Consider the following 12,863-nt stretch of genomic DNA (forward strand, 5'->3'; position numbering starts at 1 on the left):
GTTTATCCCCCCCATTTTTTTATTTACCCTTATTGGTGGTTTCCCGTCTTTGATCTACTTTTTATTTCTAACCTGATTCTCCGATTCATATATTAAAATTGGTTGAGCACTGTCTTGCATACTGCTAGTTTGATATTTTAACTGAAAGCGATTTTTAATCGGTGAATAGTCCGTTTTTGAGTGCTAAATTGTTTCTCTGGAATATGAGCATACTTAAGTGGTTGTTTTTTGTTAGTTAGTTGTTAGTTGTTGTCATCATGATGTTGTGTAATTTGGTTACTGAGAAGATGGGGTCAGATGCATAACGGTGGAAGACAAGACGAAGCTAAGTTTTCATTACTGTATTTAGTTATATTAATTTTACTTAGTGTAATTAATGTTTTGTTTTGCTTGTAATTGTTTGTACTTATTTATTTATAGTCCCTAATGCTTATTTAGCATTTATTTTGACACTATTTTGAGTAATTAACGATTACGCTAGTAGTCCCTCAGCAGTAACAAATGATGTATTTCATTACTGTATTTAGCTTTATTTAATTTTATTTAGTGTAATTAATGTTTTGTTTTGCTTGTAATTGTTTGTACTTGTCTTATTTATTTATAGTCCCTAATACTTATTTAGCATTTATTTTGACACTATTTTGAATAATTAACGATTACGCTAGTAGTCCCTCGGCAGTAATGAATGATGGCGGATTCAGCTGCAGTTGCAAATGGCATGTTGCCAAGTCCTCCGCCATTTAATAACTCTATTATAAGCAATATAATAAGAGAGTTTGTGGCATGCAGTACTTGCGGCATGTATGTGTTTCTGGAATTGGATATCTGGCTTGTGAGAGGGGGGGGGACGTGTGTGCATAAAATGCAGGCAGTGGGAGGAAATAAATGCAATAGATATCTCAATAACCGACCTTGTTGCTCCAGGAATGGGAAATGAATACTGGAAGACGAGTAGTGTGATAGGAGAGAATGAAGAAAAAAATATGAATGAGAAAATAATAGTTGATAGCGTAGAAGGCGTGAGTGACTGTGAAAGTTTAGGAGATGGTTTTGTTTGGGCGAGTGAATTTTGATTAAGAGTGACTGACCTGCAGAGGGAGATAGAGGAGCTGAAAGAGGAAGTGGAATGTCTTGGGAGAAGTATGAAAGATGAAATTAGGAGAATGGAAGAGATAAATGCAAGGCAAATTGGAGTAGGGAAGAGAGTTTTGGGAATGATAGGAGAGAATGGAATTGGATGTGGAAATGGAAACAGTAGGAGAGAAGTATGGGAGTACTAGAAGAGGAGAGAATGAAAACAGTAGGGGGGAGAGAGATAGAGAGAGGTATGGAAGTGCTAGAAGAGGAGAGAATGGAAACAGTAGAAGAGAGGGAATGAGAGAGATGTATGGGAATGCTAGCAGAGGAGAGAATGAAACAGTAGGAGAGATGGAATGAGAGAGAGAGAGGTATGGGAATGCTAGAAGAGGAGAGATGGAATGAGAGAGAGGCATGGGAGTGCTAGAAGAGGAGAGAATGGAAACAGTAGGAGAGAGGGAATGAGAGAGAGGTCTGGGATTGAAAGAAAAGGAGAGAGGAAATGATAACAGGTATAATGCATGGGGACTCAATGATCCATGGTGTTCAAGATATGATGCATGAGGAGTGTTTTCCAGGAGAAACGATAGAAAGTGTGGCTTTGGCAGTTAAGAAAGGTGAAAGGGTGGATGAGATGATTGTCATGGTGGGAACAAATGACTTGAGTGGTGGTGTAAATAGGGCAGCGAGAGATATAAGATTCTTGCTTGAGGTGGTACGAAAGAGGACACAGAGAGGAAAGATAGTGTGTGTGTGTGTGTGTGTGTGTGTTGCCTAGGTATAATAATGATGAGCTAAGCAGAAGAGCAGTAATATTGAATGACATAATAGCTAGAATATGTGATAAGAGAGGACAGGAATATGTGGATGCTTGGAGTGCGTTTGAGGTCAGAGAGGAATTGTATGCGAGAGACCGCTTACATTTGAATGAGGAAGGATGTACGCATCTGGAGAGATTGCTGTTTTGAACAAGTCAGTGTGTCCCAGTGAGAATGGTAGCAGGGGTGGCCTCTTGTGGGAATAGGTACTTGGGAGAAGGGGGACTACATCAGCTAACACTGAGCCCAGTGGAGTCTAGAGGGGATAATGCTGGGTATAGAAACAACGGCATTTATATGTTTTATACTAATGTCAGGAGTATCCGGAATAAGGGAGAGGAGTTGGTGGTGCAGATAGCATCAGCCTGCCCAAAAATTGGGATCACTGAGACGTGGTTGATAGAAGAGGATATAATAACAGGAATAGAAGTCGCTGGGTACAGCATTTTTCGGCAGGATAGGAAGGGAAAGCGTGATGGTGGAGTACTGCTTATGATAAGTGACGACCTATGTCCTTTAAGAGTGGAGACTTTCGAAGGCAGTGGCACTAATGATTTTGAAAGCATATGGTGTGAGGTAGAGGTGGGCAATACAGGATATTTAGTGGGGTGTTGCTACAGACCCAGGAGCACAGAGGGTAGGGACCAGGAAATATTTAGACAGTTGAATTTGGCAAGTGCAAGAAGAATGATTGTTATGGGAGATTTTAACTACAGTAGTATAAACTGGGGGGAGGAAGATGCATGTAGCAATAAGGGAATGGAATTTCTAGAATTCTTGAGGGACAAATGTCTTAGGCAACATGTAATAGAGGGAACTAGAGGTTCAAGCGTTTGGATTTGGTTATAGCATCAGAAGAGTTGATAATAACTGAGATGACATCTCTCCCACGAGTTGGAGAGAGTGACCATATGGTTTTGACTTGGAAAATGAATAGACATGCAGGAGTATCAAAGAGACGAGAACATATGTGGAATTATAGGGCAAGTGATTATAATAGTCTAAGATGTTAACTTGGGGAAATTTCATGGAGGGAGGAATTGGAATGCCGGGATATCATTAGTGCATGGGAAATTATGAAAGAATATTTATTAGCAGCAATGGTAAGTTGTATACCACGAGTGAACAAGAGGACACAATTTGGAGTAAAGTGGATGATAAACAATATTAAACAGGAATTGCATGCGAGAAAGAGGCTATGGAAGAGATATAAGGAGACAGTGAAGAGAAGATGCATGAAGAGTATAAGACACAGGCCAGAAGAGTGACTAGTATGGTAAGGAAGAGAAAACTGGAATATGAGAGGAGGTTGGCCCTAAGATCCAAAGAAAATCCTAGGGAATTTTTTAGATATGTGGCCAGTAGGAGGAGAAATGACTGTGGAAGAATGATATTGTGGGATAAAAATGGGAATAGAGTGACTGATACAGAGGCATAGTGGAATTGTTCAGTGAACACTTTATTGGAGTATTTCATCCTGGAGGAGTCAGTTTTAATGCTAGAGGGATCGGGCAGGTTCGAGGTTTAGAGGTACAGGAGGAGAGTGTGTTTCAAATACTGAGTACTCTGGGTGTCAATAAAGCTGTGGGACACTGGATGGTATTTTGCCACGAGTTTTGAGAGAATGTGCTAGGGAACTGACAGTGCCTTGACCTGGCTTTTTAATGAAAGTCTGGCTGCTGGAAAGGTGCCCATGGAATGGAAGGAAGGTAAGATAGTGCCATTGAATAAGGGCAGTAGCAGACTGGAAGTGTCTAATTATAGGCCAGTTTGTGTGTCATTAGTAGTTAAGATCTTGGAGAAAGTAGTGAAGGACTGTATACAGCATTGGGCAGATGAGGGTAATGTTATCTGTGAGAGTCAACATGGATTTGTGACGGGGCGCTCTTGTTTCAGCAATATACTAGCCTTTTATGATAAAGTTACAAGAGTATTAGATGAGGGAAAGGCATATACTGCCATTTTCTTAGACTTAGCGAAGGCATTTGACAGGGTGCAATGGTAAGTTGTATACCACGAGTGAACAAGAGGACACAATTTGGAGTAAAGTGGATGATAAACAATATTAAACAGGAATTGCATGCGAGAAAGAGGTTGGGGAAACATCGATGGGACACTGCATGCTCTGTGGGAGGTGTTATACTGGAGGAAGTAGGGGAGATAAGAGAACCGGGGTTGATGATTGATAGAAACCTAAAATTTAGGGGACATATTGCAATGGTGGCAACGGTAACACAGAGGATTGCTGCAATAATGAGAAGGACACTGACCTGCAGTGATAAAACATTTATCATTACATTGTATAAGACCCTGACCACACTTGGACTATTGTTCTCAGATTTGGTCCCCAGGATTTGAAGGGGATAAATTAACTGTGGAAAGGGTACAAAGGCAGATAATAAAGATGGTTTCAGGACTGTACAATGATAGTTATGAGGATCCGCTGAGAGAATGTGAACTGCAGAGTTTGGTGGATAGAAGAAGAAGAGGTGATATGATTGAAACTTTTAAACTGTTGAGAGGTAGTTATAGGGTTGACACTAGGGAGTTCTTTCGCTTGGTTGAACAGCGGGAAGGAGTGATGACAAGAGGCCATCCCTGGAATTTACGAAAGGAAACTGTGAGCAAGAGGATGAGGAGTGGTTTCTTTGCATATATGGTGGTTGAACCATGGAATGCATTGCCTGATGGAATGGTGAGAGCGAGAACGGTCAATGAGTTTAAGGAGTGGTATGATAGACTTTGTGTTTCTTAGGGAGGGCCTCCCCTCAATGAGTCTTGATAGACTTTGTGTTTCTTAGGAAGGACCTCCCACGATGAGTCTTTTGACTCCATGGAGGCCTGAATAATAATTTTTTTTTCTTTTTCCCTATGAATTTATTTAGCTGGCTTCACATCATTTACATATTTTGTTTTTAATTTGCCATATTCACTAAAAAAAAGAATTATACCTTAATAAAAGGACTTTATAATGTCTCTGAACTTAGTTCATGTTGCTCCTTTTGTAATCTTTGATATAAATATATAAGCAAAACTTTTATATTATAGAACACCCTTGGATCAGAACACATCTTTTTTACTGCAACTCTTTTAATTTAAAAAATTTAATGAAATTAGCATATATAGATGTTATTGCTTGCCTTTCCTGTACTTTGGCAATAACAACCTTTGAAATTTGGAATGGAGATTGCAGATAGTGTTCAACAAATATAATATTAGTGATATGTAGAGCAGTAAGATGAAGGGAGTTCCATTGAATTTTAAAATTAAAACTAAATAAAAGATGAGATTAAAATCTAGGACTTAAAACTGTAAAGGATAAGAAAAGACAAATGTAAAGGCCTCAAAAGTAATTTTATATTGTAAAACATACAGTATAAAATTTATAGTGAAAGATGACATCGATTTACAGGATAAAGTATCGCCATTTCAGAAAAGCTGCTATCAGAATAAAGTAACAAAATTTTGTAGTGCATATTTGTCAATGCTGTGAAAGTATTTTGATTGGTTGAAGGTTTAGTCCGTGTCAATGCTGTGAAAGTATTTTGTTAGTTTGAAGGTTTTTTGTTGTTGGGAAGCTACCAAATCTTAGAAATAATGTAGGGACAGTGGATACTGAGAGAGAGTTGCAACGTGTTTGTTTCAATTACTTCTGATATTAACTTTATTTCATTTTTTGGAACGTAAAAATGGTTACAGGTTGGCAGGAAAATGACCCAGAGGAAGACCAAGATATAGGTGGATTGATATGGTACAAAGTACCTTAGACGACAGAAATATAAGATCTGATAATATTGGAGTCTTGACAAGTAACAGACTGATCTTGAGGAAGATTGTAGATAGGAAGTTAGTAATGATATAAATTTTTCATGTAGTACTATCATATCTGTACCCCTTCAGGGTACATGGCAGGAATTTGATGATGATGATGATGAAAATGGTTACTTTTTCTTTTTGTGGAGTGTGACTGTATTCTTTTGCATGTGCTGTTATTTCTGTAGTTGAGGCCTTTGGGTTTGGTTAGTTTGTTTTTTGGTTTTCTTTTGGAAAAATTCTGGTATGGGTATACAACAATCCTGATAATTCTCGTACAAGTGGGAATGAAGTGATCTGATCTAACAAGGAAAGTGGTATACAATCTTTGCAACTGTAGATTGTCATGGATTGTTTTTGTTTTGTTATTTTTAGTTGATTTAATAATTTAGAATCATCTGCCCACCTTTCCAGCTTATTCAAATCCTATTGAAGAGCCAAAACATCACCCTCCTAATAACCCTCCTAAGCTTCACATCATATCCCTGTAGTCCTGTGACAGTATCATTGACATAATGATTGAACAGCAATAGTCCCAGGACTGAACCCTGTGGAACTTCACAACTTCACTTGTAACCTTTCATCAACTCCCTGATACTGCTCCCCCCCCCCCCCATATATAATTTGTCATGTAGCACCCTGTCAAATGCCTTGGAAGAATCCAAAAAAATGACAGTGTGTGTCTTATCCTCATGCACTGCTCTTGTTACGCTGTTGTAAAAGGTATCCAGATTACTAAAACAAAAACATCCTTTAACAAAACAGTGCTGGCTTGCATAAATAATATTACTCTCATCTGCCCAATTCTGTATACAAGTTCTCACCAGTTTATTCAAAATCTTAACAACTACAGAAGAAATACAAACAGGTCTATAGTTTGATACCTCCTTTATGCAATACTACTATCTTATCCTCCTTCCACTCTCTAGGAATCTGTCCCATTGCAAGACCTTCATTAAACATCCAGGTCAACAGCACAGTCAGTTCCACAGTCCAATTGAGGTTACAGAGACTGGGAACAGTGGTGGATGAATTGGAGGTTCTTAGGATATTGCAGAATCTCAAGGTAAATACAGCTGTGGGATTAGATGGGATATCAGCTTGGGTTTTTCAAGAATGGTTTTTCAAAAATTCAAGAAATTTCAAGTTTTTCAACTGGCAATGCCTCTGACTAGGCTCTTTAATTTAACCCGGCGCTGATGAGGTGGGAAAATGTAACAAAAGTGGTTATGTGGGGTCCCACATACTCACCCAAATAATGTAGTGTATTACAGAAATCCATATCTTTTTATCAATATTAGATTACATATTGTTTAAGTGTCCTGTAATTTTACAGAATAAAAACGCAGATCCACAAAATTAAATTTTTATTACTCCAAAATACTTAACTAATTAAACATCTTTATTTTTCAAAAAAATATACTCTTCCTAGTTTATATAATGAATGAAATAAATAAATCAGTATTTTTAGGCACTTTGGTATTATTATTATTATCTGAGACCTCTAGCGAGTCAAGGACTCATCGAGTGAGGCTGTAAATTACCCAACCCAGCTATTATACCTTCCCTTAAATTCATTTACACTAGATGCACTCACTACCCCTAAGGGCAAATTATTCCACTCACTCACTCACTGCTCTCTGAGAAAAAAAAAACTAGCCCTTACCCCTTTCTTGACTGAGAACAACCTTAACTTCCATGGATGCCCCTGTGTACTCTCCCCGCCTTCCATATAACAAAAAATTTCATCATTTGAAATGCTATAACACCCATTTAAAAGTTTATAGACCTCTATCATATCACCAGAGTCTGTAATCCACATACTCGCAATCTGTCCTCATAATCTAAATTAGCGGGGTTATGCTACAGTTTCTTGTAGCATAACCCCGCTAATATAATATGCTGTTGGATCTCTAATCATGCCAAAGTGCATAACTTTACACTTACTAACATTAAACTGACAGCCATTTTCGTTTGCCCAGATTTCCAGTCTATTCAAATCATTTTGTAATTGCTGAATATCAGTAGCATCCCTGATTGCCCTGCCTATCTTTGCATCATCAGCAAACAATTGCAAATTTGATGATAGACCCTGCTTGAAGTCATTAATGTATAGATTGAACAATAATGGCCCGAGGACTGAACCCTGAGGTACACCACTGGGTTACCTTAAATCTGGCAGATTCACACCCACTGTATACCACTTTTTGATATCTGTCTGTTAACCATCCCCTGATCCAAGTCAATAGATTATGTTCCAATCCCATATTCTCCAGTTTATGCAACAGCCTATCGTGTGGTATCCTATCAAATGCCTTAGAAAAATCCAACATTATCATGGTGTAGCCACTTCCTTTATCCAACTCGGCCATAACATTATTATAAAATATGAGCAAATTGCTAAAACATGACCTTCCTTTAGTAAACCCATGCTGTTCCCTGCAGAGTATAGGATGATTGTCTATCCATTTCTGTATGTAAGTTCTTACTAACTTCTCTAAAATCTTCACCACCACACCAGAAATACTAATAGGTCGGCAGTTAGACACATCAGTTTTTCCACCACCCTTGTGCAATGGAACTATATTACATTCCTTCGGTATCATTCCTGAGCTGAGACTCAAGTTATACAAATGTGTGAAAGGCCTAGCCAATTCACTGAACATTCCTTTAACAAACAGGCAGATATTCCATCTGTCCCTATTGACAAATTCTTATCCAGGTTATGCAAAAGTTCTTCAACCTCATTTTCATGAACCTCTAACTCTTCATCCAATGTAGCAGTAGCACTGTGCACAATACTACATACATCTGGTTGATATATCTTAGCAAAGTGAGCACTCATTAACTGAACAATCTCCTTGGCTTCTGACACTCGTGTGCCATCTGCATTCAATAAAGTTATTCTTCCACATTCATTCTTTCTTTTGCTTGCTGCATAATGATAAAATTCTTTTGTGTTTTCCTTTAGCTTGCATGGCCAATTTCTTTTCATACTCCGTTTTAGCTTTTCTCACAATACTCGTTTTCTGGCCTGAGTTTTATATATTTCATAACTCCTCTCACTCTTATGCTCACGATACTCTTACCACATCATCTTCTTCTTGTGGATTTATAACTTAATAAGGCTGCACATCGAGCATGCTTATGCTTGAATAAGGCACTTTATAAAAGTGCCTTATTCAAGCATAAGGCATTGTTACCATCATTGTTAAAAATAAATAAGCCATTGTTACCATCATTGTTACCTTACTGAATGGAAAAAATGCATTGCTGACATTTTTTCCATTCAGTAACTGATACCATGGGACCAAAGATGATAATCTTCTAAGTTGATCATAATTTCCAGCTTTGTAATTCAGCATGTAGCCTGATTTAATCGGAGTTTCAATACAAGTAGATACTTCCCAAGAAAGAACAGCATGATCACTGTCGCCAATTGGTGGTAAAATAGCTATATTCTTGACAGAGATCCTTCTGACGCTATGAGCAAATCCAACACTTTTTGACCTAGAGTTCCTTTCACATGCTGCTTGAGAAAGTTATCCTGCAACAATTCAATAAAGTCTTGTTCTTTCTGATTAAGAGATTTCTCTTCTACCCAATCAATGTTTGGAAAATTAAAGTCACCCATAATGATCATTCGCTTGGTACCCATAAGGCTAAATTGGCAATGCATTTCTTCGTCCCCCACCATAACACTAAATAGACTCAAACTCATTGCTACATTGGACATTGTTACCATCATTGTTTTCTTGTATTTGTACCCTAACTGGACTTAAGTCATCTGATGTCATTAGTAGCACTCCTCCTCCTCTCCTATCGCTTATGTCATTCCTGAAAATAGTATATCCGTTACACTCGATCCCACTTACCATATCTGATTCTGATAGCCAGGTTTCACTAATACCAACATTCTTAGGCCAATCGTATTCAATAAAGCAACAAACTCAACCCCTTTGTTTTTAATGCTCCTGGCATTTGTGTATAGACATAATAAATTGTGACCTAGTTTATTCTTATAATTAGATATGCAATATATTTGGTCTTGTTCTAGAATTTTCTCTTTTCCCTCCCCAGACATACTTAAAAGTTCGAACCCAAAGCATATTTTTCCACTCCTTCGCCACATACATAACCATGTTCAAAGGCATTTATATCTTTATCACGTTTGTATACCATAACTGAACTTTCACACATATTTTTCCCATTCCTCTTTTGATGTTCTAGTTTCCCTGACGCTCTGCATTAAGTCTCATACCAAGAGGTAATTTCTCCAGGCTTCTGATGCCAAATGAATTCAAGTGCAGGCCATCATTCTTATACAAATCTTTTCTGCCATCAAACACACCCCACACGTCTATAAATTATGTGAATTACCCTAATTAAAAGTGATTAGCCCCAGTTTTAATTATTAATTTTGCATTTTTTTTTAATTTTAGGATTATTAAAATTGTTATCATCTAAAATCATGGAACCAGCAATGAAAAAAGAAGAAAGTATGAAGCTCGATTTGAAATAAGGGTAATTCAAATGGCAAAGCAAACTAATAACTGTGCTGCTGCAAGAAAGTTTGACATAACTGAGAAGATGGTAAGAGAATGGAGGAAGAAAGAAGATATTTTTAAAAAATTGCCAAAGAAAAAATGTGCGATGAGAACGGGGATCACCCAATGGCTGCAACAATGCAGTTTATTAATATGGGATATATTTTGTAGTGATTTAACTGAGAATACTAAAAGTCTTCTAGAAAAAATAACACAAAAATTGCTGTTATACCAGGTGGTTTAACTTCTATAATGCAACCACTGGACATCTGCTTGAACAAACCATTTAAAGATCACGTGCGAGAAGAGTGGAATAATTGGATGTTGACTGGTGAAAAATCATTTACAAATGGTAGATCTATGCGTGCTGCATCACTTGATATGTTGTGCAATTTTGTGATCAAATCATGGAATAAAGTAAAAGTAGAAACTGTAATAAAATCATTTAAAAATTGTGGTATCTCTAATCTTATGGATGGTAAGGAATGGAAGATGATCTGTTGTGGGACACTGATGACGATGAAAACAAAATCAATTCACCGGATTCGAACTGGGATCCATATGATGATCATTTAAACAATGAATCTGAAGAACTATTTTCAACAGATGATGAAGAAAATTAACATGAAAATTGAGGTTAATGACAACAGATGATGAAGAAAATTAACATGATAATTGAGGTTAATAATTATTTTTTTAAGACTTACATTTATTGTAATATTTTAAATCATATCAGTGATATCACCAACTAAAAATTTTCATTTTCTGTAATTGCACAGTCAGGGCACCTTGGAATTATGTGATCAAAGCACGTATATTTTACTTGCTAAACTTAAACTTACTTGCACACAACAGCCTGTCTTTTATGGTGTTGAGTAGCAGGTTATAGGAGGGGAAGCTATACTGAGGAATGACTCATTGCCACATGTTGTTAAAAAGTTATAGTCAATTTAAAACCTTTGGGGTCTGTGACACCCCACCTTACTAACGCCAGGTTAATTCTCAGCTCTAGTAGAGTTCTAAGGGAGTGAAGAGAAGGCAAAATAATTCCCTTACATAAGGGAGGTTCTAAAACTGCAGTAGCATATTATAGGCAGACCGTTCAGTATCTCAGGCATGGTGGTAAAAGTACTGGAAAAATTGTCATAAAATGAATTCAAGACTGGGTGGATAAGAATATGATACTGTACAAGAGAGTAACATGGGTTTGTGAAGGTTCGATCATACCTTAGCAATTTACTATCGTTTTGTAATAGATTGTACACATGGACTTCAGCTCTTGGTGAATACAGAAATCAAATAGATTATATTGTTGCCATCAGAAGGTAGAAAAATGCTATCCAAGCAGCAAAAATACTACGTGGTGCACACTCTGGGACAGATCATGAATTATTGATAGCTGTAGTTAAATTGAAATTAAAGGCTAAGAAGAAACAACATGACACTATCCGATATTTGATTTAAATCATATAAATGAAGCATTTAAAGTAGAAGTTGGAAATAAATTAAAAAGTTGGGAAAAAACAGGCAGAGAATTAGAGAAACTGGGAAAAGAAAATATGTACAGTCATTGAAGCAGCAAAGAAGACTCTAAGTAAAGCAACAAGAAAGAAAGATTGTAAATAGTTGTATTAGAAGAGGCTATTCAAATAGCAGTGGAAAGAAGAAAAATTAAACTTCAGAGAAACAAAGAAAGGTTTAGACAACTGAGCGCAGATTTCCAGAGGCAGACCAGGAAAAATAAAGCAAAACATCTAAATAAAAGGTGCAAGGAAATTGAAGAAAGCAGTATTACGATAGAACAAGAGATGTGTTGAGAAAAATAAATTATGTTACAAGGAAGTTTATCCTTAGATTACTAGTTGTAAAAAGTAATTCGGGAAAATGTCTGATGGAAGAAGAAGGAAATGAAGAAAAGATGGAAAAGTATATAGAGGATTTGTTCAAGAAAGATAATAATATTGAAGGAAAATTTGAAAGGAATGGAATTTGTTGAGTAACTCATGATAATGAAAAGTGAAGTGATATCAGCAATGAAACAGCTGCCAAAAGGAGAAGCCCCTGGAGCTGATGGAGTGTCAGTGGAATTATTGAGAGCATCTAAAGATGAAGTGGTGAATATATTGACTGCAATTTGTCAACAGGTTTGGAAGAAAATATACTGGCCTAGAGATTAGAAAACATCAGTATTCATCCCAATTCCAAAAAATAAAATCTCAGAGATTGCGAGAATTATAGAACCATTGCTTTAATTTCACATGCAAGTAAAGTTATGCTGAAAGCGATCCAACAAAACCTGGAGTCATATGTGAATAGAGAAATGCCATAATAACAGGCAGGATTTAGGAGAGGTAGAGTAACTAGACACCAAATAGCAAACATGAGATGGATTATGGAATGAACAAGAGAATTTCAGAAGGAAGTATTCATCTATTTTATTGAACATAAGAAAATGTTTGATTGCATATATCACAACATATTGTGGATTATAATGAGATCAGTGGAAATACCCAAGAATCTAATTCTCTTCATAAGAGAGCTGTTTGACAACCAAGAAGCTTTAGTAAAACGCAGTCTTTGGAAAAACAGTGTTCAAGTGGGAAAAAAT

The 12,863-nt window shown here is 36.9% G+C and overlaps 1 protein-coding gene across 1 annotated transcript in view; it reads left to right on the forward strand.

Annotated features, from left to right (window-relative positions):
* The window catches only part of Syx16 (syntaxin 16), a 142,182-nt gene that overhangs the window by 37,666 nt on the left and 91,653 nt on the right, over positions 1 to 12,863 (forward strand). Inside the window, exon 5 of the mRNA XM_090396222.1 lies at positions 5,285 to 5,349. Within this exon, the coding sequence (XP_090252348.1) occupies positions 5,285 to 5,349 (65 nt within the window). The remainder of the gene's footprint in view (positions 1 to 5,284; positions 5,350 to 12,863) is intronic.

Source organism: Typopeltis vanoorti, chromosome 1 (genome assembly GCF_054136105.1).
Source record: "Typopeltis vanoorti isolate ZY-2024b chromosome 1, IOZ_Tvanoo_1.0, whole genome shotgun sequence".
Lineage (NCBI taxonomy): Eukaryota > Metazoa > Arthropoda > Arachnida > Uropygi > Thelyphonidae > Typopeltis > Typopeltis vanoorti.